We start from the raw sequence: 25,413 nt of genomic DNA on the forward strand, positions 1-25,413 counted from the left end.
ACTTTAGGGTTCATCCACTACAACAGCCCTTGACTTTACATTTCACAAGCCCCGTTTACATTGACCCGGCGAGGGCGCGTTGAGTTGAAATAAACAGGTTTTTTGGACGAAAAGCCGTCGGGGCGAGTCCGTTCGACTCGCAGGCAGGGGGTGGGTTGATGCGCTCGTCGGGCTAAGTCGGCGGGCCGTGGGGAGCTGAATACCATATATGCACGATTATAACGCCTCGCCGATTGTACCGCACGCGTACGTTCGCGCAGGAAAATCCGAAAAAATAACTGGACGTTGGCTTTACCGCGCAGATGTAAAATATATGACACTACTTACCTAGAATAAGGAGGTTTTATTTTGCGCGTGCAACTGTGGCAGCCAAAAATAAATTGTGCTCCGTAAACTTGCTTATCCAGCTCCTGTGGGGAATAAAACTATAGTGGGAAACATTGAAGCTGTTTGCAATTTCAAATGTCTTGACCTTCATAATTGTACGTGTGACGGGCTAATTGCAATAGAAGAAAGATGTGTAACAGCTGACCAAGGTATGTCATTCAGGAATGAGTGCGCCGAAATTCACTCACGTGGTGTTGACGGATTTTTTTATTGGATTGAGTTGGAGTTTAGGAGGACCTCGGGCTGTCCGATTTAAAACCTGTTTCGGTTTTGAGCCCGATTGTAACGCGCACACAAACTTTACGGCCAGCTTTTAGCAAAAGAAGGTGCGCGCTAGAATCGTAAAAAATACTGTAGCTCCTTCTCCGGCAATCCCCCGGCCCCCTCGCCTCGACTCTTTGAATGGAGCTCATATACACGCGTGAGGGGTCGAGGCAGCTGAACCCGCCAGTCGACTCGACCCTCCCTCGTCGGGTCCATGTATCCGGGGCTACACACCATAAGGCGGTCATAAATTAATCAAAGCGGAACGCCAAACCCAGCTCGACGTCACCTACTGTCCATGACCTGCGTTGAACATGATTATGATAATGCTTAAATAAAGACAAACTCATACCACGTACCAACGTTTATAGATTGTTGTTGTTGTTTGTTCGTTTATTTAATAGCCTCAAGGCTTAGTAGACACCAAGCGGGTCTGATCTATATCCAGGAATCTAGGTTGGCCTCCCGGATATAGTCCAGTAGGGAACGGCAGGCAGGACCATGGAGCCACCGATGGTTTTTCAGTTCTGCATCTCCCCGCCAATTTGCGGACAATTTGCCGACGCTGCCTCGGTTTTTTTTTTTTCGAGTGCTGCCGTTATAAAGTTGGCTGGGAGCCATATTACCGCACTATTCTCGACTAGCAAAATCGGTGCATTTCGGGGGAACAGGCACCTCATGGTTGGACAACTCCTCTTGTCGCTCCATGGGCAAGTGCTCTCCTTTTGTAATCACCTAGTTTGTGCGCAGACGCTGCCTTTCTCTTTTTCGGATATCGCCGCCGAGTCTGCTTCCGCAACAAATTAAGTTGCTGGGAAAGTTGGGAAAGTTAACTGAAACTGCACCTTCCTTAGTGTAAGCCCGGTCCATCTCGGCGACTTTACGTTAATGATACCTATACTTGTTCGCAACGTCCTTTTTGAGAAAATGAGGCCCACATACCTTGCGCGTTTTCCTTAGCTCTTTGACCGCGCGGGGGAATATGGATCCGATGGCGGCGCTAAAAAGTGACGCTTCTGAGTGTTGCTTCTGTGTCTGCTCGCACAGACAGGTGCGGAGCACGTTGGCATTTCGGTAAGCCATCAAAGAAAACACAGCGTATTGATGTAGTCAATGAAAGCCTCGATGAAATCGGTACTGTTCAATAGCGTCACAAACTGAACGCACTGTAAGGGCAAGGTTCGCGCACATGGGTAAAAAACAAACGCAAATGAAAGGAAGAAACTTCTAGAGACACGCAATTACTCAGCCAACTGGAGCACGCGTATGCAGCTCTTCTGGAGGAGTGGGCTCAGAAGAACCACTACAAGGGGCAAAAAAACATTGTATTGCCTTCTGTTTATTGTAGCAGTTTGCTTCCAAGAATGTACACAATCACCAGATGTGTGCGCCCACCCACGCTCGGAAAGAAAGCACAACTGAAACCGCATGTCAGTGCCGGGATGTCAGCGCGCAAGAAAAGCTCGGAGCGCTTGAACCTAGGGCAGGCACGGAGAAGAATAATCAGCACCACATCCGAATGTCGACTTGCCGGAGTGCGCGTGCAACGCCGGGCAAACGCAACGCGCGCGCGAGAGAGAGAGAAAAGAACGGCAGAGAAATACGACAATCCTCAGGTAAAAAGCAAAAACAAAAAAAGAAACTACGTGGCGTAACACGTTACGTAGGGTTGGTGGTCAGGTGATTTTTTTCGCTGTTGGACTCAAAAACCGGCCCTCCCGGCCGTAGCGTACGTTCCGCCCCGGCATCTCGGGTTGTGACCAGCTAGCTCTGGCTGCGTACTGGAAAAGAAATAACTGTTCTCGGAAGTTGCTCAACGTTGTTGCCGCGCTATTCCAGCTCGTGATTTTTTAAGTGCGAATGCACTTTATAAGCGACCCCGAACCTTCCGCCGTCCGCATAGCAACAGCTGCGGGTGCGCGCGCTTTTCGTCTTCCTTAGCAACGGGGGGAGATGGGCGCGCGCTGCCTGGCCGCTGACATGGCACATACCCACGTGGGAGATTGTCCAGGAATAAGCGCGCTGCCTGGCCGCTGACATGGCACATACCCACGTGGGAGATTGGCCAGGAATAAGTGCGAATGCACTTCTTAAGCGAGCCTGAATCGTCCGCCGGGGAGGTGGGGGCAAGTGCGAATGCACTTTATAAGCGACCCCGAACCTTCCGCCGTCCGCATTGCTCCTCCTGCTCTCCCCTAGCAACGGCGCGAGGAGCGGAGAGGAGCGTGAGGTTTGCCCCCACCTGCCCCCCCCCCCACGATTCGGTGCACGTTCCCCCCAGAGGTTTGCACCAGTGGAGTGAGGTTTGCACCTTTGAGTGAGGTTTGCACTTTGGAGTGAGGTTTGCCCCCACCTCCCCCCCCCCCCTACGATTCGGTGCACGTTCCCCGCAGAGGTTTGCACCAGTGCAGTGAGGTTTGCACTCACCCTCGGCGCGCGCCTCTCTCCTCGCCTGACAGCTCCCCCTCGCCGGTACTGCGCCTCTCAAGGCGATGGCACAATTACTACGCCGTGTACTCTCGGCGCAAGAAATGCATTCGCACTTCCTCACGATTCCCTTCGGGGAGGTGGGGGCAATTTTTTTTGAAATGGGCTTATTATGCAAGGAGGTGTACGTACGCCCAGTGGTTTTTAGAGGGGGATAAAATACCAATACGAACGACAGCATTTTAAATGAATTTTCACGTACACACGATTTCGCTTGCCATGCCAATCGCGCAAATTCGTTGCAGCACGAATGATATTTTCTTATAGCCATGCGCAGCAACTGCATGCTTTCTTTATGAAAGACATCCGCGTATGCTTTGTTGTTCCGAAGAAATCAGATTGTTTCGCCGGTTAAAGCTTACCCAAAATCCTGGATAAATTAGGAAGTTTTGTATTGAGATTTGAATTGCATGTTTTCCGGTTATATTGTTAATTAGCATTATTTATTTTGTTTTTGTTCACTAGTCTGTTTTGTTTTAATAAGAGTTCTTTAGCATGAGGAGCTATATACATTCCGTCCTCCTCCTCACAGTTGTACATTTTGTAAAGGGCACGTGCCCCATGCACAATGCGTGTGCCCAGCCTCCTCACAAGCATCACTGCTAAAGTGGGCTGTAAAATCTAGTACAGCCGACTGGACTGGGAATCAAGCAAGCCAGCATTGCACCAAGCCCAGCACATGAAAGAAATTTCTCCCGCAAGGGTGAAGACAAACGCAAGCGAAAAGAAGAAACTCGTAGAGCAGACACGCAACTACACCGCTGCCGCAACTTTGGCCCCAGCAGACCGGCCGCGCACGCTGTCAACGCTGCCGCCGGAGCCGCCGCCGCAGCCGCCGACACACCGCAACTCGCGACCGGAGCGCCCTCTCAGCGCCTAGGGTAAAGTCGCGCCCGCTTTGGAAGGCGCAGTTCCGAAACTGAAAAAAAAATTCCCGCGCCTTCCCGCGAGGGGAACACGAGTAAATGCAGAGCATTGGGGGTCGTTAACGCCGCGTAAAGTCGTGTTAGGGTGGGTAGTTTGGTCGTAGTTGCGTTGGTATTGGTTTGGGGTAGAGAGAGGAGAGTAAAGTCGCGTTAGGGTGGAGCGAGCGTCAACCAAGGAAGGAAGGAGCAACGCAGTGACTGAAGCACGAGCGACCGCTAGCCGCTTTATATTTGCAGCGCACTCAGTAGAGGGAGCGCAGTACAGGGGGAGAACGCGCATGCGCAAGCAGCGCCTGCCCTTCCACGCCCCATCGCGCTGCTATCACGCACCTGTTACGCCGAGACTGCGACGGAGCGAACGGGCTGACTACGATGCATGCGCGTGCCAGCTGCTATTTAGAGAAAGGAGGGAAGGAGGAGAGGCACACCTGCTGCGGACGCGGAGCTGTGGACGCCGTCCAACGCAGGAAGAGGCGAGGCTAAGAAATGCTCTGCATTTAAAAGTATCTATAGACCATTCCAACGAGGGCGCCGCCATCTTGCGTGCGCAGCGCCCTCCCGTAGCTGCCCGGTTTGCTGGCTTGGGCGTTTGCTCCGCGGCGCATAGTCGCCTACGGCGGCTCGGTGAATTTTTCGTTGTAGGGCGTTGTACGTTCTTTTCCGTAATATACTTTAAATGGGAAAGTTGTTGCATAGGGCCAGTTTATGCCATCTGGCTTAAATTGGGGCTTTTAAGGTCGCGGTGGAGCGGAAATTCGCTTCGAGGTAGCGTGGTCCACGATAGGTAAACGATGCTGTGTCGAACGCGTTTGCAGTACTTCATCCCAATTTTTTTGGTTTGCGTGTGTGTGCCCGGGATCACGTAAAGCGGGTATTTTGATCGCTTTACTGCAAAGAATGATGTTTATTAAAACGAACTGACCGTGATACGCTAGGCACCCATGGGCAACAAACAGAAGCGCGTGTCGACGTCAGTGTAACAGACTTCCGGTTTCACATCCCTTCAGGATTTAATACAGGTAGTTTTGGGTGAACTTAGTAAATATTTGGTATATTACATATTTTGTATTAAATATTATTGATATATCAACACTGCCGCCAACTATAAACAAAACTTCCTCTCTTTAGAATTTCAAGCTGCTCTGCAGCACAATTTAGCCGTGAAACTAATGTACAACATAAATAAAATGAACAGCACAGCTCCTGGAGAGCCTCCGCCGTTGGCCAACTTATTATTAGGCGTCTTCCGTCGGCCAACCAGACAAGCGTGCGCTTTTGCGTTGGTTTTATCTAGGTTTGTTGTTGTCCACAACGAGACATCCCATTTGGGTAATACACTGAACTCTTGGCTGGAGTGAGTGAGTGAACAATTTTATTTTGCCCGAGTCGTGGATGGGGGAAAAAGGGAGGTGGAATCCCCTTCACTAGCCCCCTCCCCCCTTCCGCTCAGATTGTCAGGGGAAGGGGACAACCTAGGGAGGTAGTAGTCACTGTGAAAATCGCCAACTCCAGCCCACGTAATACTTGGAGCCGGGTATGCCGCAATGTGACCGGAGCAACGTTGGATGGAACTAATACCATCTGCGGCACAGGCAAGTTTCAGTGACCCATTTTAGTTTAGAAAGAAGGTAGAAGAATTTTGTGCCACTGCTCTAAGGTAGGACAGTAAGAGCTCAGAAGAACAAAATTGCAAAAACTTTTGTGTGCTTTAAAGTGTGCAACTCACAGGCTGCTAGTCTGGCTCATTTATTAGCAACATGTAATTAAAAGAATGCGTAAATTATTGGTAAACCCATACGCGCGATGCCTACGAAGCGTAGTCAGTCGTAGGAGCAGTCGCGGCGGGCCCGCCGTGATCGAGCGCCCACTCCAGAGAGGAGGAAACGCGGCCGCGCGCCGCAACCGCTGAGTACGAGAGTACGTTTCCCCCTCGCCCGATGGAACGGTCTATAAACGTTGCGCACAGCGCGCTTGCGCCACGCGCAGCGCCGCCCGCCGGCGGAGTGAGAGAGCACGCCGCACTACGCGCGCCACAGATGTTGGGAGAGAGGGCGCGCTATCACGGTGAGAGCAAGAGGGGCGCAGCGGTGCGGACAACAACGACGGACGCACGCAGGAAGGACAGGGCCGCCGACAAGGGATGCTCTCAGCGTCGCATCTAAAAGCAGTCTGGAATTGAAGACACAATCAAAGCCGCGCTTCAAATTGCTGGCGCTTCCCCAGTCCTCATACTAGGAGACTTTAACGCTGCTCATCAGCTGTGGGATTGTTGTTACAGCAATAAAAGAGGTTTTGAGCTTTTAAAAATATAGAAGATCAAGACCTTACAATTATCAACGACCTCAATACTCCCACAAGGACTGGGAACACTATGACAAGTGACACATGCCCTCACCTGTCAATCACTCACAACGTCCAGGAAGCCACTTGGATCAACACAACAGAATATTTAGGGTCGAATCATGACATTATCAAAATACAGGTTAAGGGTACAATGTCCGTATTGGTTCGGCGCATATCACTGATTGGGACAGTCTCCGCAAAATCCGGAGGGAGCGCGAGATTCCAACGCCGGACCTCTCTTATTACCAGTGGGCCTATGAACTCATTCAAGACATGAAGACCTCCACATAGACTATAACCACCTCTTACCAAATTCCGTACATCGACTCCAAGCTGTTACATATTTGGGAAGCATGACACAGCCTTACGCGTAGGTGGAAAAGGCAGCGACATAACAGAAAACTCAAGCTGCGTATAGCACAACTTAAAGGAGTACTGACACGAAATTTTTATGTTACGTTTTTTTCGCTGCTATGCGTGCCTACCAGCCCACTAATCATAGAATGACAGATTAGACGGTCGAGCGCGGCGTAAACATTCATTTACGGCGTCGTTTATTCGTGCCAGTTTCGGTTTCGACTGAAAAACGCCGAGCGGCCGTCATGACAGCATGTATAACATGACGTCACCATTCTTGCCGTATCGCTGCCTCTCTGGAAGCGCGCGCGAGCGAGCGCACGCGCGCGCCCAGACCGGCCGAGGTTTTCGCCGTCCCCACAGGCCCGGGCAGCATGACGTCAGTCCCAAAACCATGACGTGTACACACGCCCGAGCAGCGCGCGCCAACCACAGCCAGCGCGTCGGCTTCGTCACGGGAGCCCCGACGTCGGCAGTTTGGGGCACGTAGCAGATGATGTCACGTCGGCCCGCTCTGGGCTTTCTCGTGCGGGCGAAGATTAAAATGGATTTTAAATATGTTTCGCTGAACGGTTGCTGTTGAAACTTGCTGGGAGATATCTCCTGATAAAAAGGAAGCGTTTTACATAGTTATCTCAGCTTTGAAATTTCGTGTCAGTACTCCTTTAACAAGGAAGCGGCGGAATACGCAAATTCGCTATGCAAAGAAAACTAGTTGACAATGTGTGCCGGTCTTCGGGGAACACTGTCCACCCAGGAGACATGGCGGTTGCTTCGATACCTTATTGACCCGCTGAAAAGCAAGGGTGAAAGCACCCGCACCTTGACTAAAACTCTCCATTCTTACCAAAGCACGACGGAAGACCTCATTTGAGATTTTACAACCAAGTACCTCAAGGCCGGAAAACGATCTCCATCTTTACCATACACTGCGACCCCCAATCCCTTGCTCGACCGGGACATCAAACAACACGAGGTTCGAGCAGCCATCGCCGAAAGCACGCGAGCCAGCACACCTGGAGAAGATAAAATCACATATGAACTCCCGGCAAACCTCGACGACATAGCCGTGCAAAGCCTCACAGACCATTTTAACTCCTGTTGACGCTCTGGCAAACTCCCTATCGCCTGGAAAACAGCGGCGGTAAGGATGATCCCTGAACGGGGCAAATCTCCTCACATCGACAACCTGAGGCCGATATCTCTAACTTCGTGTGTGGGCAAAATTGTAGAACGCATCATACTCTTGAGGCTTCAAAAACACTTGGACCACACAGGTCAGATGCCAAACACTATGTACGGATTCCGCAAGCACCTTGGAACACAAGACGTGCTGATCCAGCTTAAGGAAGGCATCCTAGTTCCAGCCTCCCGCCACTCCCAAAGAGCCATCCTCGCCCTGGACCTCAAGGGGGCATTCGATAACGTGGCACATACTGCAGTCCTACAGCGCCTAGCTGGAACTGGATGTGGACAACAAGCTTACGACTACATCGCGGACTTCCTCTCGAACCGCGTAGTAGTGCTCAGAGTTGGCCTCAGCCCCTATCCACCTCGGAGACAGGGGGACCCCTCAGGGTTCAGTGTTATCCCCCCTACTTTTCAACCTAGAACTACTCGATCTTCCAAGGCGACTCAACGAGGTTCCCGGTATAAAACACGCTCTTTACGCAGATGACATAACAATTTGGACTGGCTCTAATTCACTGGGTGGCGTTCAACACAGCCTTAAAGAGGCAGCCGACATTGTTAACCAATATGCCCAGGAATGCGGCCTTTCCTGCGCCCCGCAAAAATCAGAGCTACTACTAGTCAGGAAAAAGGCACCGCCAAGGACTCCAATGACATTTACATCAAACGGGACGGCCATGCTATAAACCTCTGCAAACACCTCAAACTTCTTGGCTAATAATCCAAGCGGATACCAAGAACACTATCCTGGTGAATCACCTTAAGCACTCAGCAGAACAAGTAACGCACATGATTCGCTGAATCTACAACAGACAGCGCGGCATGAAGGAGCAGGACACAATACGACTCGTGCAAGCATTTGTCATCTCCCGGATAACGTACGCAACCCCTTACACAGTCCTATCCAAGGCAGAACTCGAAAAAGTAAACATAGTCATCCGAAAAGCCTACAACCAAGCTTTGGGATTACCCATGAGTACCTCCACAGGCCGCCTGCTCAGTCTCGGCCTTCACAACACGGCCGAAGAACTTATCGAGGCCCACCTCGTAAGCCACAAACTGCCATTAGGCTTGTCCACTGCGGGGCGACTGCTGTTGGCTCGGTATAAATGGCAGGCTCAGGAGAAACAGCTACCGCAGACGCTTCCACCATAAATCAGAAAGAATGTCTACGTCGCCGACCTCCCAAAAAATATGCACCCAGACCATCATGAGGGGAGGAGAAAAGCCAGAGCAGCGGCCCTCGACGAGCGGCATTCTAAAGACTCCACAGCAATGTACACTGATGCCGCCCCATACCAGCGTTACCGAGGAGCAGCGGTTGCAGTGGTCACCTCAAGGGATGAACCACTCACCAGTCTCACAATCAAGACCGGTTTCATCCAGGAAGCGGAAGAAATGGCGATTGCCTTGGCCATAACAGAAACCACCGCGATTACGATAATCACCGATTGTCAAGCGGCGTGCAGAAGCTACGCGGCTGGAATAGTTTCTTCAATAGCACTGCGCCTCCTGAGCAAAACCTCTCCCTCTCGCACCGTCAGAATCGTCTGGACCCCTACCCACTCCAATCTCCCGGCAACGACACAGCCCATGCATTGGCCCGCGCTCTTACCAACCGGGCCCCAGGGGAGAAGCACAGTCCAACGCCCATTGAGACCTTCCAGGAAATAACCCAATATTATAGATTAGGTAGAAGGACCTTTCCCCCACCCAACGCAGTGTTTCTAAAATGCAGGAAAACACATTAAGACGAATTTAAACAAACACGTTCCCAAATCCAGTACGACTAAATCATCTATTCCCCACACAATACTCCCCCAGAGTGTGCTTTTTGCGGCCATTCAGGCACACTCTACCACGTCGCCTGGGAGTGTGTCATGCGAAGAATTCGCAAGGACAACAAACGCTGGCTAAAGAAGACGACGAAAAGAAACTACGAAGCAAGCCAACGGCACGCGCAAGATGCTCCGCCAAGTTGATTGACACCAGCTACGGCGCCGAGTGCGCGCGACCATGGCACGAGCTCGCGCCGGCCACCAGCCAATCGGGAGCGGCCAGCGACAGCGACCAGCGGGCAGACGCGATTCCAAGAGGAAGACGGAACACAGAGAAGAGAGACTGAAGTGTGGAGCGTGACCGGGCTGCGCGGCGGTCGGGCGACCGGACCCGTGCCGTGCCCCAGGAGGTCCTCCACCAGGACAACCTTCAAGACATCTTCTCCACAAGCAAGTAGTCGCGCCGGGCATCGGTGACGACAGCGGCGCTTCCAGAGAGCTGCATTCCCCACAACGGTGACGGGATCTCGGAGCGCGCTGTACTACCGCGGCCACGACACACTACCTGGACATCTCAAGGCTACTTCGACCGGTGTCGGTAATCACTGCGTACCGTGTCTGATTCCTTAGTTCCCGGACTGTGACTCTTCTGCTATTTGAACTAATTCCCGTTTTCTATACCGCGTCCTCGCAGCCCCGTGTTGCACTTTCGTTTGTATCTGTTCATTGTGTGCATTTTGTTGTGCTTTAGGGGTATACAAATATAGTCTCGTCTAAAGAGTTTCTTCTCTAATTTATTATTGTCCCGAACCTGACAATAATTGGCGTCCGCGACAGGACGAGGCTAGTTCGTTTGGCATACCCCTAAAAAACAAACTCGTAATGGACACGGCAGAGTTATATGAACTAGGGAAGAGGTTAGGCTTGAGCGGCGACGAGCTTAAACAGTGGGTGCTCGAGGAGCAAAACAGCTGGCTCGAGGAAACAGTTCTAGAGCTCGAGGCAGCCAAAGAGCTAGCCGAGATAAAAAAAGAGATTACCGCAAAACAGAAAGAAACTTTTAAGCTGCGGCTACGGCTGGCGGAGCTTGAGGCGTTGCGAAAGGCGACCTGTCAATCTGAGGGTGGCGGCAAAAATTTTAAGCAAGTACAACATTTCTCACCACCGACTTCTAATGCAGAGGAGATTCTGCTGCCTTTAAATGGAGCATTAGAGGTCAACCAGGCATGCGAACCTGAAGTAATCATAAAACGTGAGACGGTGCCTCATGCTTAGCGAGACACCACAACCTCTGTAAAAGTGCGGGAAGCGACATCGAATTTCCCGGGTAGCGCGTCTGCTGGGCTCGAGGTTGATGAAGTTAGAGCTAGTATGGAGGACATTCGGCCTCCGGAGCGCCGCTCTGTAGCGAAAAAGAGTCCGATCGGAGACGAGAAGGTCCCACAGTCCCAGATTTCAGTCCAAAAAGATCAGTTCCTGTCAAAAAGAAAGCACCCTCCTCTCAAGCTAAGAAGGCACTACTCTAGTCGGGCAAAGAGTAGCAGTTCAAAAACCAAGCAAAAGAGCCGTAGCACCAGAAATAGAGCCGTATCAGGACTCACGAGTGGCTCACGAAATGCAAAGGCCACTAAAAGACGCATTGTTCAGTCTTTTCCATGGTCTGGCAGAAAGTTCGCATGTGCGCGGGAACCATATGATTTAAATGGAAAGCCCTTGAACTACGCGGCCAGACGTGTGTACGTAAGAGGCAGGGAGTGGCACCGTAGCCACTGTCGGAAAAGGCACGAACCACCTGCCGGTTTGCATTTATGGTTGACGTATGGTCCGAAATCTCACTTGAATGTCATGTGTAGAGATGGTTGGTGTTTTGACTCATTATGTACTCTGATCAGTGTATGTTTAACGCGTGTTTTCTCTTGGGGACATTTCAATTGCATTTGTGAGGACTAGAGCCTGTGTGCGTGGCGTGGTAGGACTGCAAAAAGACATTTTTCGTTGAAAAATGCTTGAGCGGGGGGACGTGTCATGCGAAGAATTCGCAAGGACAACAAACGCTGGCTAAAGAAGACGACGAAAAGAAACTACGAAGCAAGCCAACGGCACGCGCAAGATGCTCCGCCAAGTTGATTGACACCAGCTACGGCGCCGAGTGCGCGCGACCATGGCACGAGCTCGCGCCGGCCACCAGCCAATCGGGAGCGGCCAGCGACAGCGACCAGCGGGCAGACGCGATTCCAAGAGGAAGACGGAACACAGAGAAGAGAGACTGAAGTGTGGAGCGTGACCGGGCTGCGCGGCGGTCGGGCGACCGGACCCGTGCCGTGCCCCAGGAGGTCCTCCACCAGGACAACCTTCAAGACATCTTCTCCACAAGCAAGTAGTCGCGCCGGGCATCGGTGACGACAGCGGCGCTTCCAGAGAGCTGCATTCCCCACAACGGTGACGGGATCTCGGAGCGCGCTGTACTACCGCGGCCACGACACACTACCTGGACATCTCAAGGCTACTTCGACCGGTGTCGGTAATCACTGCGTACCGTGTCTCATTCCTTAGTTCCCGGACTGTGACTCTTCTTCTATTTGAACTAATTCCCGTTTTCTATACCGCGTCCTCGCAGCCCCGTGTTGCACTTTCGTTTGTATCTGTTCATTGTGTGCATTTTGTTGTGCTTTAGGGGTATACAAATATAGTCTCGTCTAAAGAGTTTCTTCTCTAATTTATTATTGTCCCGAACCTGACAGAGTGCGACCGAAACCCCGACCTTCCCCCCATTCCCAACCCTTCCCGTGACCAGTGGGAGAGCTTGTTGTCCGGCTCGAGCCTCGACGACCAGAAGATCTTGGTTGACCGAGCGGACAAAGCCAGACCTGCCCATGGACTTCCGGACTAGGAAGCCACCTCACAATTTATTTTTGCTCAATAAAGTTGTTTCTCTCTCTCTCCTCGGTCGCGTTCCATCTCCCCCTGAGGGGCGTGGGAAAGCTGACGCTGTAGTGGCAGTTCCGTTTATGATGACTATGGTGCTGATGATGACGATGGCGATGGTGCCGGGGCAGGGCTCACCCTAGCACGCGGCGCGTTAAAATTAGAGATGCAGAACATGCGTTGCGACAAACTAAAACAATGTACAGGTATGTACAGGGCAGCCCATTTACAGATTTGTCCGCATTCGAGTTAAGACAGTGAGCAGCCCTGGTGAGTCCAGTGAGAGCGTCCGGGGAGTAGACGGGCTTCGGGACGAGTTTCTGTACGGGTTAGAAGTCCTTAAGGAAAGGAGGCGAGAGCCGCCGCCATGGTATCGAGGAGATGTGTGAGGCGGGAACACTGGCACTTGGACCCCGGTCCGAGCAGGGACAACACCTTTGACAATGACGTTTTCACCACTGGTTCGGGTGCTGCCTCGTTGCGCACGATTGAAGTGAAACTTCGGTACGACGCCTAGGATCACGGGAGCTCCGCCGAGATGCTGAAGCCAAAATGTAGATGCTGAAGGCTCAAGCCTGTGAGCGCGAACAGCTAGCACTAGTCGTGACCCGCGTGCCCCACATTGTTGTACGTCAAGACGCCGCCGAAGGCTCGTCGTGTGCGTCGCAGGAATGCCAGCGAGGAAACTCGCTTTCTTGACGTGTACTTACGACGTTGAGGGCGACGTCGGCGCCGAGTTTCAGAAGCGGGCTCCACTGGCGGCGACATCGCTGAGTTATAATGCTCTATGAGACAAAGCCCGTTTGCCGGGCTTTGTGCTATCGGGCTTTGTGCTCTCGGGGCGTTTTCTGAAGAGCAGACGTCGGGGCGGTGTTGTCGGCGTTTGCTTGCGCGGGGACTTCTAGATTTTGCGCTGGAAGCAGGAGGGACGGGATGTAGTCGTCACGGCTGTCATTTTCACGCCCTCGAGAATACGTGTGCAGTGTTTACTGCAGCCGAACAGGCGGCGTGAGTTCGTCGGGGTTGGCGTTGGGAAGCGCGATGTGCGTCTCGTGCGAGTTATGCTGCGACTGCACTGGGGCAGGGCAGTGTGTCAGCGTCGTGACGAACATGATGCTCGATGGTGGGGTAGCAATCGACCGGGTTGGGCAAGATGGAACGGTCACGGAGAACTCCCCGCACTCCTTGCATGGGGTCATATAAACGGAGGAGGAGTGCTGTGGCCGGTTGGAGTCCATGACGACGTCGGCTGTGGATACTGTCTCTGTATGCGCGCTGGCGGTGGAGTCCAGGGGGACGACTCTCGTGGCAGGAGACAACGCCGATGGGGCGGCAGCGATGTGCGGCAGCGAAGTGTGCGCTGACTGTACCGGTATCTCCTCGGCTGCAGGTCGAAAGCGATTGTCGTCGAAGCCGTATGTGCGCGAGTACAAAACTGGTCGTTCCCGGCCGTTCTCATCCTCTTGGCGTAACACAGCTCCCATGCCACGATCGCTCGCTTCGCCTTGAATCACGAAACCTTTTAAAAAGTCAGGCCCCGCTAGAACTGGCTCCTCGCTCAAAGCTCGTATCAGCGTTTGAAACGCGTCCTCCTTCTTTGTGTCCCATTTCATCTTTACTGCCTCCGTCTTTCTAACAGCGTCAGTTAAAAGACAGGCAAGTGCGGAGTAATCTCACACAATGCTGGTAATATCCCGACAGCCCCCCAAAAGCCCTTATCTTGGTCGACGATAGTTCACGACTGCGTCTACTTTGATTTCTGACGGTCTTCGTCGGCCGCGCTACCACCACATGCGCTAGACACGTCACTTCGGCGCATCCTATGTGACACTTCGACGGTTTGACTCTAACGTCTGCTTCTTTGAGCCTGCTCAGCATGACTCGTAAGGGCTCTATGTGCTCCTATCATGAGCTAGAAAAGATGGCGGCATCGGCGAGGTAAGGGAGCGCGTACTCAGACAGGCCACGAAACACATGATCCCTTAGTTTCCTGAAGCAATACGGTGCGTTTTTGAGACCGAAGTTCAACGTGACGGGACGGACTGTTCCGAACGGGAAAACGAACGCAGCGTTACAACTAGCTCTTCACGCCAGGCACGTTTCGTGATTTAAACCACCTTCTTTTTCCACGGTTTTATGCAGGCTTCGCAGGGTTGACGCCCGTAATCTCGTGTGGAGCTGACTTCAAAGTGAACATAGCGGCAGGCCCGAATGCCTCCCAATCGCGTTTTACCGAACGCAGAGGACTCAACCTTCGCTTCCGCACTGAGTGCCTTCGCTCCACTCACTGGGTTGGAATGCGGGTTAAAGTTAGAGCTTGAACTACATTGATAGCATGCCACCTGTCGAGGACTGGGGGCATAGTCGACTTCACCTCGCGCGGCACGGCCAGCTGGGTTTCCCCGGCGATGAAGATGACGTACCCCACTTCGGCCGCTGGAGGCTCGTCTAAGCGACTGCCAGAGCTTTCGGTCCACTCGCCGCTCGGTATTCGTTGCTCGCTCGTCTTTCGCGTCCCGCTCGCAGGCTTTGTCACCACATCGCCCGAGTTAAAGCTCGCACCCGAAGGAACACCTTCTGTTTCCGGGAGCTCGTGCGGATCGTCTGGCTAGCCTCACTGTTCACATTCTCCCGCGAAACCTCGTTATTTCGCGCACCGTGCGCGCTCTGGTTGGAAGCAGTCTCCGAGGCCTCCCGTTGTTTTGTGCATTCCGCCGAGATCGCTGAAACCGAGGCCGACACATGATAACATGATCGCGATTAGTGCAGTCCTACGGCCCTTTCTCGGACGTCTCAGCTAGCACGATATCTCGTTTCATAATTATCATCATCACCACCAGCCTATCTACGCCCACTGCAGGGCAAAGGCCTCTACCATTACTCTCCAATTACCCCGGTCCTATGCTAACTGCGACCAATTTATTCCCGCAAACTTCCTGATTTCATATGCCCATCTAACATTCGGCCGCCCTCTGCCACGCTTGCCTTCTCGAGGGACCCACTGTGTTATCCTTAATGACCAACGGTTATCTTGCCTTCGCATTACATGCCCTGCCCACGTCCATTTCTTCTTCTTAATTTCTACTCGTATGTCCTTAACACGCGCTTGTTCCCTGATCCACTCCACTCTCTTCTTGCCCCTTAATGTTACCCCTATCATCTTCCGTTCCATTGCTCGCTGAGTCGTCTTCAATTTAAGTTGAACCCTCTTAGTGAGCCTCCAAGTTGCTGCCCCGAAGGTGAGTACCGGTAAGATGCAGCTGTCATACACTTCATTGTTCAGGGACAATGGTGGGCTGTCTATCATTATCTGAGAATGCCTACCGAATGCACTCCACCCCATTCTTATCATTCTTATTATCTCTGCCTCATGGGTGGGATCCGGGGTCACGACTTGGCCTAAGTAGATATATTAGCTTACTATTTCTACTGCCTCACCACCTATCTCAAATCGCTGTGCTGTCCCGAGGTTATTGATCAGTACTTTGGTTTTCTGCATATTAATTTTCAGGCCCATGGTTCTACTCAGTTTGATCAGTGCGAAAAGCGGACTTTGCAATTCGCCTCCCGCGTTTCTTAGCAAGGCAACGTCATCAGCAAATCTGAGGTTACTGAGGTATTCTCCATTAACCCTTACTCCCACCTGTTCCCACTCTAATGTTCTGAATACTTCTTGTAGTTATATGTGAATAACATTGGATGGATTGTGTGTCCTTGTCTGACGTCCTTCCTTATAGGTATTTTACTGCTCTCCTTATGGAGGATGATGGTAGCTGTGGACCCATTATAGATATCCTCTAGTATTCTTACATAATGCTCATCTACCCCCTGGTTCCGCAATGCCTGAATGACTGCTGAGGCTTTGACCGAATCAAATGCTTTCTCATAATCTATGAAGGCTATATATAGGGGTTCAGTATACTCAGCGCACTTCTCCATCACCTGAATGATCGTGTGAATATGGTTCATTGTTGAATAGCCTTTACGAAACCCTGCTTGTTCTTTAGGTTAACTGAAATCTAAGGTGGCAGAAATTCTGTCAGCGATTGCCTTGGTAAGTACCTTGTAGACGACTGACAGTAAGCTGATCGCCCTGTAATTTTTCAAGTCCTTCATGTCACCTTTCTTTTGGGTTAGGATGATGTTCATGTTCTTCCAAGATTCTGGAACACTCGCGGTCACTAGGCATTGCGTGCACAGGTTTGCCACTTTTACTAGTACAATTTGCACGCCATCCTTCAAGAGCTCTGCTGTTATCTGATCTTCAGCAGGTGGTTTTCCCCCTTTCATTTCTTTCAAAGCCTTCCTTACTGCTTCTGTCGTTACTGGTAGGATGTCTACCTCCTCTGAACTACTTTCTCGTTCGGCATTATCCTGGATGTCCTGGCTACTGTAGAGATCCCTATAGAACCCCTCGGCTAGTGTGACTATTTTATCCCTATTACTTATGACATTGCCTTGCTTTTCTTTAAGTGCATACATCTGATTTCTCCCCACGTTTAAACGCCTCTTCACTACTTTCAGGCTGCTTCCGTTCTTTATAGCATGTTCGATCCTCTCCATATTATACTTCCGCATATGTCAGCTGTCTTAGGCTTTTTGATTAACTTCAAAATCTCCGCTAGTTCTATTCTGCCAGCTGCGATTGAGATGGCCATGCTTTGGTGTTTCGTAATTAGATTTTTCGTCTCCTGGGAACGTTTACCAGTATCCTCTCTGTAGCCATCGTGCCCCCGACTTCTACTGCACACTCCGTGATAATGCGTGTAAGATTGTCTCGGGCTTCCTGTGTCGTAAACACTTCTTCCTCAGTAAGAGCTGAGTATCGGTTCTGCAGCGGAACCTTGAATTCTTCAACTTTCCGTCTTAATGTTAGCTCATTGGTATGCTTCATTAGTACTAACTTGTTACGGTCCCTCCTAAAATCTAGCCTAATCCGAGATCTTACCATACAGTGGTCACTACACGTTACCCTTTCGAGCACTTCCACATCCTTCACGACGCCTGGGTTATCTCATAACATGAAGTCTATTTCATTTTTATGCTCCCCATTCGGGCTCCTCTAAGTCCATTTCCGGCTCTACCGTTTGCAGAAAAAGGTATTCAAGATGCGTAGAATATTCCGTTCTGCGAACTCGGCTAGTAGATCTCCCCTTCTATTTCTACAGCCCAGACTATAGTTACCAACTGCTCTGTCTCCAGCCTGATTCTTACCAACTTTAGCATTGAAGTCTCCCATAACTACGGTATTATGTGTTTTGCTTATCTGTTCCCGATTTCACATCCTCATAGAAATGTTCAACTAGCTAGTCGTCGTGGATGGATGTAGGTGCGTAGCCCTGTACAACCTTGAGTTTTTACCTCTTAATAAACCTAAATACAAGACCGGCTACCCTTTCGTTAATGCTATAGTATTCGTCTATATTGCCCGCTATACTTTTATTATCTAAAAATTCCCCTCCCTGTTCTCTTCTGTCCGCTAGACCACGGTAACATACGACGTGTCCATTTTTCAGCACCGAAAGGGCTTCATCCGTCCTACTAACCTCACTAAGCCCTATTACATCCCATTTAATGCCCTCTAATTCATCGAACACCTCTGGACTCGCCTCGCTCGATAAAGTTCTCCTGTTAAACGTATTCACATTCAGATTCCAATTGCGGCCTGTCCGGCTCCAGGGATTCTCAGCACCCTCTGCTGCGTCACAGGTCTGTCCGCCACCGTGTTCAGTTGCTTCGCAGCCACTGGAGACTGAGGTCCGTGGGTAAATTGGCGTATTCATGGGAGGTTGTGGCAAATACTACACCAGGTAATTACTATCTCGTTTAGGTACCCCTTTGTTCTCCGATATGTCGGTACTCTCCCTGTTAGCGTCCTCTGCGACGAGCTCACTGGATTTCCTTCTCGGCAGCGCTTCGAAAGCGAACCTGCTGTTTTCGCGCAATAGCTGATCGGAGGCTCGGGACGACGTACAGTTCGTTGCTCCGTGGTCTCGCCCGGCTGTGTCGGCCTGGTTTCTCCACCGAAGGGTTTGATGCAACCCCCTTCAGCCATTGGCGACGCAATTAGGCTACCACGAGAGTTTTCCGTCGATCTCGTAGTTCGGGCTACGCTGCCCGGCGTCCTTCCGCATCTCGCTCGCTGGGGAAGAGCCAAGTTTCTGCGAGAGGTTCCCCGCTAGCGATCCCGTGAATGCCAATGCTCTCGCCACAACTCGCGCACTGTTGGTGCGTTTTGAAACTTTTCTTTCGGCGCGGCCAATTTCTTATGCGCCCTTCTCGTTTTTCTGGCTCGTTTCACTGTCCAAGAATACGATCGCGTTGACTTCGCGTTTGTCCTGGGACGCTCCGTCTTCCGGCCCTGACCTCTCAACAACGAACGGCGGCAGTTGGTCCTAATTCTCGAACCGTTTGCCTGAACCGTTGGAAAGGTCAACCTGGACGCCGCAGAGCACCACCGGAGCCTCAATTACAGCCTCATCGATTCGAGCCGTTCTTGCCTTTCGGCTTGCTCTCTCCGTTCCTGCCTTTCGGCTTCCTGTCTACGCTTCAGCCTTTCCGCCTTTAGTGGTTACGGAGTTCTCTTTCCTCGGCCTCCTCGCGCTCACGGCGCTCTTTAGCCTCATCGCGCTCACAGCGTTCTTTTCATTTCAGCTCTCGCCTCATTGACCTCCTCAGCTGTTACGTTCTCCTTCCGAGTGATCTCAAGAATGCCATGCTTCCGTTTCGCATGACCTATGTCAAGGCCTAACTGCTCGCACATTTCGACGAGTTCCTTCATTGTAACGTCCTCCATCGTTCGCACTAGCCGCTTGCTGCTTGGCCATGTTAGAATTTCCTTGCCATTACTATACTATCGAGCTACTAGCAAGGTACCCTCAAGTAATTCCATACGCTGCTTTATTTACTCCCTCGGCACTAGCTCTGGTTCCAAAACACTTTTTCTATAGGCTTGAAACAATCAAAGCTACACATAAAGCTTCAAAACAGCCCTTCCCTAAACTAAAAAGCCTGTGCTATAGAGAAGACTGGTGGACCGAGAGCGAACATTGAGCACTTTCCACACTAGGCCGTAGCCGTTGCCGGTCGATCCCGCAGCTGCCATCCACTGTTGGGACTGGACCATCTCAGCACTGCTACCACTGTTGCGACAGGCCATTCGAGTGCAGTCACCTGGGATGCGACGTTGCCTAGCTCTGTCCACTATCGACGTGGCGCAGAGCAGAGCGATGAAGTTCCCGAGACGAGGAAGAGTTGCAGCAACATTTATATACAGCATGTACAAGGGTAACAACAGCGTTACATGGCTCGCAGAAAGGCGACAGCTCGTCACAACTCGACGCCTCCGAAAAGTTCCGTCCTCGCTGATCCTTCTGGGCTCTTTTATACCCAGGGGTCCGACGCAGCCGCGAGAAGTTTGAATCGCTCCAATCAGGGCTCTCACTGGCTGAAGTATGGATCCGACAAATGGGGGCGAACTGGTTGCGTCATTCAAAGCCGCTACGACGGGAAAGGGAAGGCGACTCAGCGGCGCCGTTTCCAGGCGTGGTGCAGCGTGTCTGCCGCGGGCATGGAGGAAGAAAAATGCTAGGAGGGAGCATGACGTCAGGCGGCCCAGCTTTGGCAAGCCAACCTCCTCTGACGCCGCATTCTCCTCTCCTCGGGCTCCTCCCGCGCAATGCATTATGGAAAATCCACCACGGTCAGGCCCGCGGTAGCATTTAGTGGGTCCGGCTGGCTGCCGGTGGAGGTGGAGGCGAGCGCCGTCGCCGAAGGCGGCGTACAAGATTGTTCGCCAGCGTTGCGCTCCAAGCTTCGTATCGGGGAAGTACTACCGCTGTCGCTGTTCAAAGCAAGGCGAGACTTCGATCGCATTCTTACGAAGCACCCTCACGGGCTGCGAGCCGAATTTGACGCTTACCGCTGGAACCACGGCCGGCTTTGCTCGAACGCGCCGCTGTAAATATTAACAAGCACGGAGCGGCCTACGGGTGCGTGGTGTTTGCCAGGTGTACCTTGACGATTGCGTTTCGAATTTTGCTGGGAGTTATCGCGCCACCTTCCCTTTACATCATAGCGCTGTAACGAGTGTCCCATCAGCAGAGAGGTGGTGCGAAAAGCTTTTGCTCGCGTGCGCATTTGCATACATTCGCCTTATCGGCGCTCCGGCATGGTGGCACCTTGTACGGGCCACAATTGTCGTGACGACGTCTGTTTTGCGTTGCTGTCTCCTTCAGTGCATTGGAAAACAAAAGGTGCAGAACCACTGATGTTGGGTGCGGGCGCGGGAGAACAATCATTTTCCGCCTCGCGTCGCAGGCAGAACGCGGGCTGGTTGTCCGATTACTGCTCAATCTGTGCGATAGGTATATGGGTAACGAACGCTAAATTACGCCTGGGAGGTGAAAAGATAAAATGACCAGAACCAAGAAAGTGAGGTGTGTTGTGTGAAATAAAATGTAAGGCACGGATGTCGTACTCTGACATCTCCATTTTTGCACGGCGGCGGAACACGACACTTCGACTGCGGCGCGAACTTCGACGGATCCCAGAGGTCAATAAATTAAGATGTTTTGTCTCTCCCGTCCGAACACTTTGCCTGCACGATCAGCCCGCTGCGCGTTTAGGGTTGCACGCAGCGCTGCGCGCAACGCCCGGACGGTGATTCGTCGCCGAAACCCGAATACCCGGACGGCCCGGCAACCGAACGGAACGACGCAGCATAGCGCGTGCAGGCGGGCGGCCGCATGAGGCGCAAAGAACTACCGCTTGCCTGTCACGTGAGGTGGGGCGTCTCCCATCAGTTTTTCCTTTTTATTTTTTATGACTAGGCTTCACGATAGTCACGTGACGCTCCCTCCTAAACTTTTCTTTTCTCCATGGCCGCGAGCCGTTCGTCCGAGGCGTGATTCGGCCCTGCCGTTGCGAAGGGGAAATGAGAGGCGACTCTGCGGCGACTTCAAGTTGGGGCACGTCTGCCGCGGGCGGTTTGCGCTGGGCGCAGGGGCGCAACACCGGTCAGCTTACTCGCCTATCCTAGTTTCCGTGTGCGTGTGGCTGTCTCGCACGCAGTGAAAGAACTAAAACTTGGTTCTTGTTTTGTGGAACTCTGCTACAGTACAGCTCGAATTCACTTGAACAATAGTAAATGATATTAGTAATTCATCACATCTTCGACTGGACAACGCTCAGAAGCGATTATCCTGCGTCTTTTTTTTTCAGCGCCACAGGGTAAACGACCCGTACGTCTACCGTGACACTCCCGATTCCCTTCAATCGAGCTGTCCGCTATTAAAGGTCCAACTTCCTTGCACCGGGCACAGCTTGCTCCTTTCTGTTCAAGCTCATACATTCAAATTAGGTTGCCCGGATGTGGTGATATGTGTCTGTCTCCAAGTGACATGTACGGCTATTTATCTACTCTTTTTCTTTATCTCATTTACACTTTGCCTTATCTTTTCATTCAGCCCCTACTCCCCCTCCCCCGCACTGGGCTGTATGTGAGCTCCTTGCGGAGCTCAGTAATATCCCTAGTGCAAATTTCCTTTCCCAGAACCACATCCAAGAGCTATTCGTCCTCAAATTTGTTTTATGTGGAAGCTGTTCATACAATGTATGTTATGCAACACGTCGCACATGCTGTTTCAAAACATTTTCTCCTATATGTTTTCAGTATTTAGGCGTTCTTAAGGAGCTGTAATTTCTACTAACTCTTTTATTGCAGTAGTTCTTCCGGCGCTCTCTAAAACACATGACGTGCATTGCGTATGTATTCTCAATGACTACCAAGATACGCAATCTCTTCTCTTCTCAACCCAGAGAGGGGATGATTGTGTTAGTCAGGCATCTGTTGCTTTACACGACAAAGAGATTGCGTATCTTGGTAATCATTGAGTTGTACAGCCTGTGGCAGTTGTGGTGTAGGTGTTTGGTTTTGCACTTGTGGGTTTTTATGGTTGTTTGTGGTTTTTGGGTTGTTGCCATCTGATTATAGGAGACGCATGCGTGGTCTGATGACTGGGAGGGTATATGTTCTTCGTCTATTCTGATTAAACTTTAGTTGTGAGTAAGCGCTCGTCCTATGTTCGCTTTCTTCGTCTCGCGTTTTTCCTGTGTTGCGCTGTCTGAAGGTTTCAAAATGAAAAAAGAAACATAGGTAAAATTAAGACGTGTGCATTCCCCCGCACCTCTTGCGGATCTCCCAAATCTACCACTGTCCTCGCGAAGTCAGGAAAGGCAGTTGTAATCACGACGAACCCGCCGCGGTGGCTCAGTGGCTAAGGCGTTGTGCTGCTGAGCACGAGGTCGCGGGTTCGATTCCCGGCCGCGGTGGCCGCTTTTCTGATGGAGGCGAAAAGCAAAAACGCCCGTGTGTACGAGATTTCGGCGCACGATAAAGATCCCCAGGTGGTCAAAATTAATCCGTAGCCCTCCACTACGGCGCGCCTCATCGCCTGCGTTGCGTCGGCGCGTTAAACCCCACAATCAATCAATCAATCAATCAATGTAATCACGACGACTGTGCGCCATGGCGTAGGTAAGCGCACTGGCAAAAGCTTGATGTGAACTTGTTCGACATGCGTGAAAAGGATCTGAAGGCGAACCAGACGCTGACACAGCAAGGAAGAAGCAGGACAGACAAAGCGACCACTGGCATATCCTGCTCGTTTCTTCATGAGTCCGCGTTTCTTGTGCTGTTAAGCCCTTTTCATTCATAGCATATAACACACACACACACACACACACACACACACACACACACACACACACAGACTACGGTTTGGCTAGCAGCCGGCAATATGGTCTACGATAATCTTTCACAACAAGACAGCACGCGCAGGCGCTGGTTTGATTTTCCCGCTCCACACTTTATTCGCATGCGCCCTGCGTTAGAAGTGCTATCAATTGAAAAAGGTCAGCAAGGACTTGGTCGGCAATAGCATTGTATCGCCTCCTGATGGCCTCTGGGTTCTTGAGGACGTTGACGCATGGAGTGCCGTCCCGCACGTGGTCACAGATGAGGCGCGCCTCGGCCTTCCGTCTTTCATAGACGTTCTTGTGGACGCGCACTATCCTTGCCTTCTCCAGCATAGGACTGCAGTCTGTCTCCTTGCACGTTTCGCTGTGCCGGGCCAGGGTCGAATCCTTGCTCATGCTCCTTTTATGCTCCCGTAGCCTCTCGGTGGCGCAACGGCTCGTTTCGCCCACGTACATGGCTCCGCAGGTCATAGGGAACTCGTAGACGGCGTTCGTCGAGCACTTTTTCACGACCGGTGGCCTGCGGTAAACAGTGTGAGCAGAAAAGAAAAACTGGGGTTGACTCTTCTGTCATAGGAATCGGTAGAACACGAAAGTGAAATCTGCAGCTGAGCATTGTTTGCGGGTCGGCGGCTGTCTTGTGGGTGTGGTTGGCGAACGACGTCCTGCTGGCGGGTCGCCACGGAAAAGGTATGCCGTCAGTGAAATCTTGGTGTATCCCGGCATAAAACACTTTCGTTTTCAAATATAAAACCCGAAAACGAACAACCTTTAGTACAACACATTCTTTAGTACTAAAGGCTGCTTCCCCGGAAGAAGAGCCTGTGTGCAGGAGTGAACCCTTTACACACCGCTTGTTGCGTTGTACTGGTGTCATTTCCGTGATGAATATGACGTCAGTGAAATCTTGATTTATCTAGGAATAAAACACTTTCGTGTTAAAAAATCAACGGAAGATCCCTAGGTGATAGTTAACGGGGCCATAATACAGAACACGAGTTTGGTTCATTGGAAAGACTGCTTCGTTCACTCCAACATTGACGCCAATTTATTCGCGAAATTGGAATACATAAAGAAATCATGCGAGGCATCGGCGACTCCCTAGCCGCTTTCCGGCAACTTTTGTTTGATGTCACAGAACTCTGTTTGTGCAGTTTGGCGGCAGTCGACCAAGCCACCGACAAGAAACATGACTGGAAGATTGTAGTGGAGCCTTAAGTTCTATGTGACCGCATCATTTGAATGCTAACGTGCAGTTAAAACACTGATGACGATGTCTTTAGTGCTGGCTTATATGACGTTTTTTCGGTTAAGTTCTTTTTTGATGGAATGAAGCTGAGTGAGGTGCTGAAGCCAAGTTCTTTCAAATTAAACAAAGTTGGGCTTTGACTTCATGGTCCCTTTAAGAATGCATGAGCATCGATCTAATCCCTCTATTTCACCAACTTGATGCGCCAGATGCCGTGCTCCGGCTTCAGAAGCATGTAAGCAAAGGAATTTTTATTTTTTCTCCTGTAACAAAAGCAGGTACAAAACACTCGTGGTTACGCTTTTCGACGTTCACATACTCGGTCCGTCCGTTACATTCCAGGACGACATCTCTCCTTGCTGTTAACAAAGCAGATAGGAAATGAGTTAAGAACTAACACGGCATGAACACGAATACAAATGACGTACACTTCTTGGTACATAAATTGTGCACCAAGAGGACAGCCTCTGCCCTGGGGGGGGGGACTACTCCCCCACCACAGGCACCAGCTCCCTTTACACAGGACGTTTCATTTACTCGGGGTCTTCCTTGCTACATTCGCAACTACAAAACATTCAAATGCAAAAACAAATACAAAAGAAACCGAGCATTGGCTGTTGACTGTGTAACATGGGCGCTTCTCGCACGCCTTCCGCACACTTTGGTAAGCGTGCTTTGCGTTCTAACCGCCTGAGAGGCCACGTTTGTTCGCTTCAACAGCGGCATTGGTGGCAGTGTTTCTAGTTGT

At 51.3% G+C, this 25,413-nt stretch overlaps 1 protein-coding gene across 2 annotated transcripts in view; it reads right to left on the reverse strand.

Annotated features, from left to right (window-relative positions):
• The window catches only part of LOC144138627 (uncharacterized), a 220,077-nt gene that overhangs the window by 163,589 nt on the left and 31,075 nt on the right, over positions 1–25,413 (reverse strand). Inside the window, exon 3 of one of the 2 annotated variants that reach the window (XM_077671013.1) lies at positions 23,495–23,936. The exons of the other annotated variant lie outside the window; for it this stretch is intronic. Coding sequence (XP_077527139.1) covers positions 23,528–23,936 — 409 coding nt within the window. The 3' untranslated portion in view covers positions 23,495–23,527. Of the gene's footprint in view, positions 1–23,494; positions 23,937–25,413 lie in introns of those variants that run through there. 2 annotated transcript variants of the gene reach the window in all.

Source organism: Haemaphysalis longicornis, unplaced genomic scaffold (genome assembly GCF_048455015.1).
Source record: "Haemaphysalis longicornis isolate Haplotype H1 unplaced genomic scaffold, Haemaphysalis longicornis Haplotype H1 scaffold_5, whole genome shotgun sequence".
NCBI classification, from domain to species: domain Eukaryota; kingdom Metazoa; phylum Arthropoda; class Arachnida; order Ixodida; family Ixodidae; genus Haemaphysalis; species Haemaphysalis longicornis.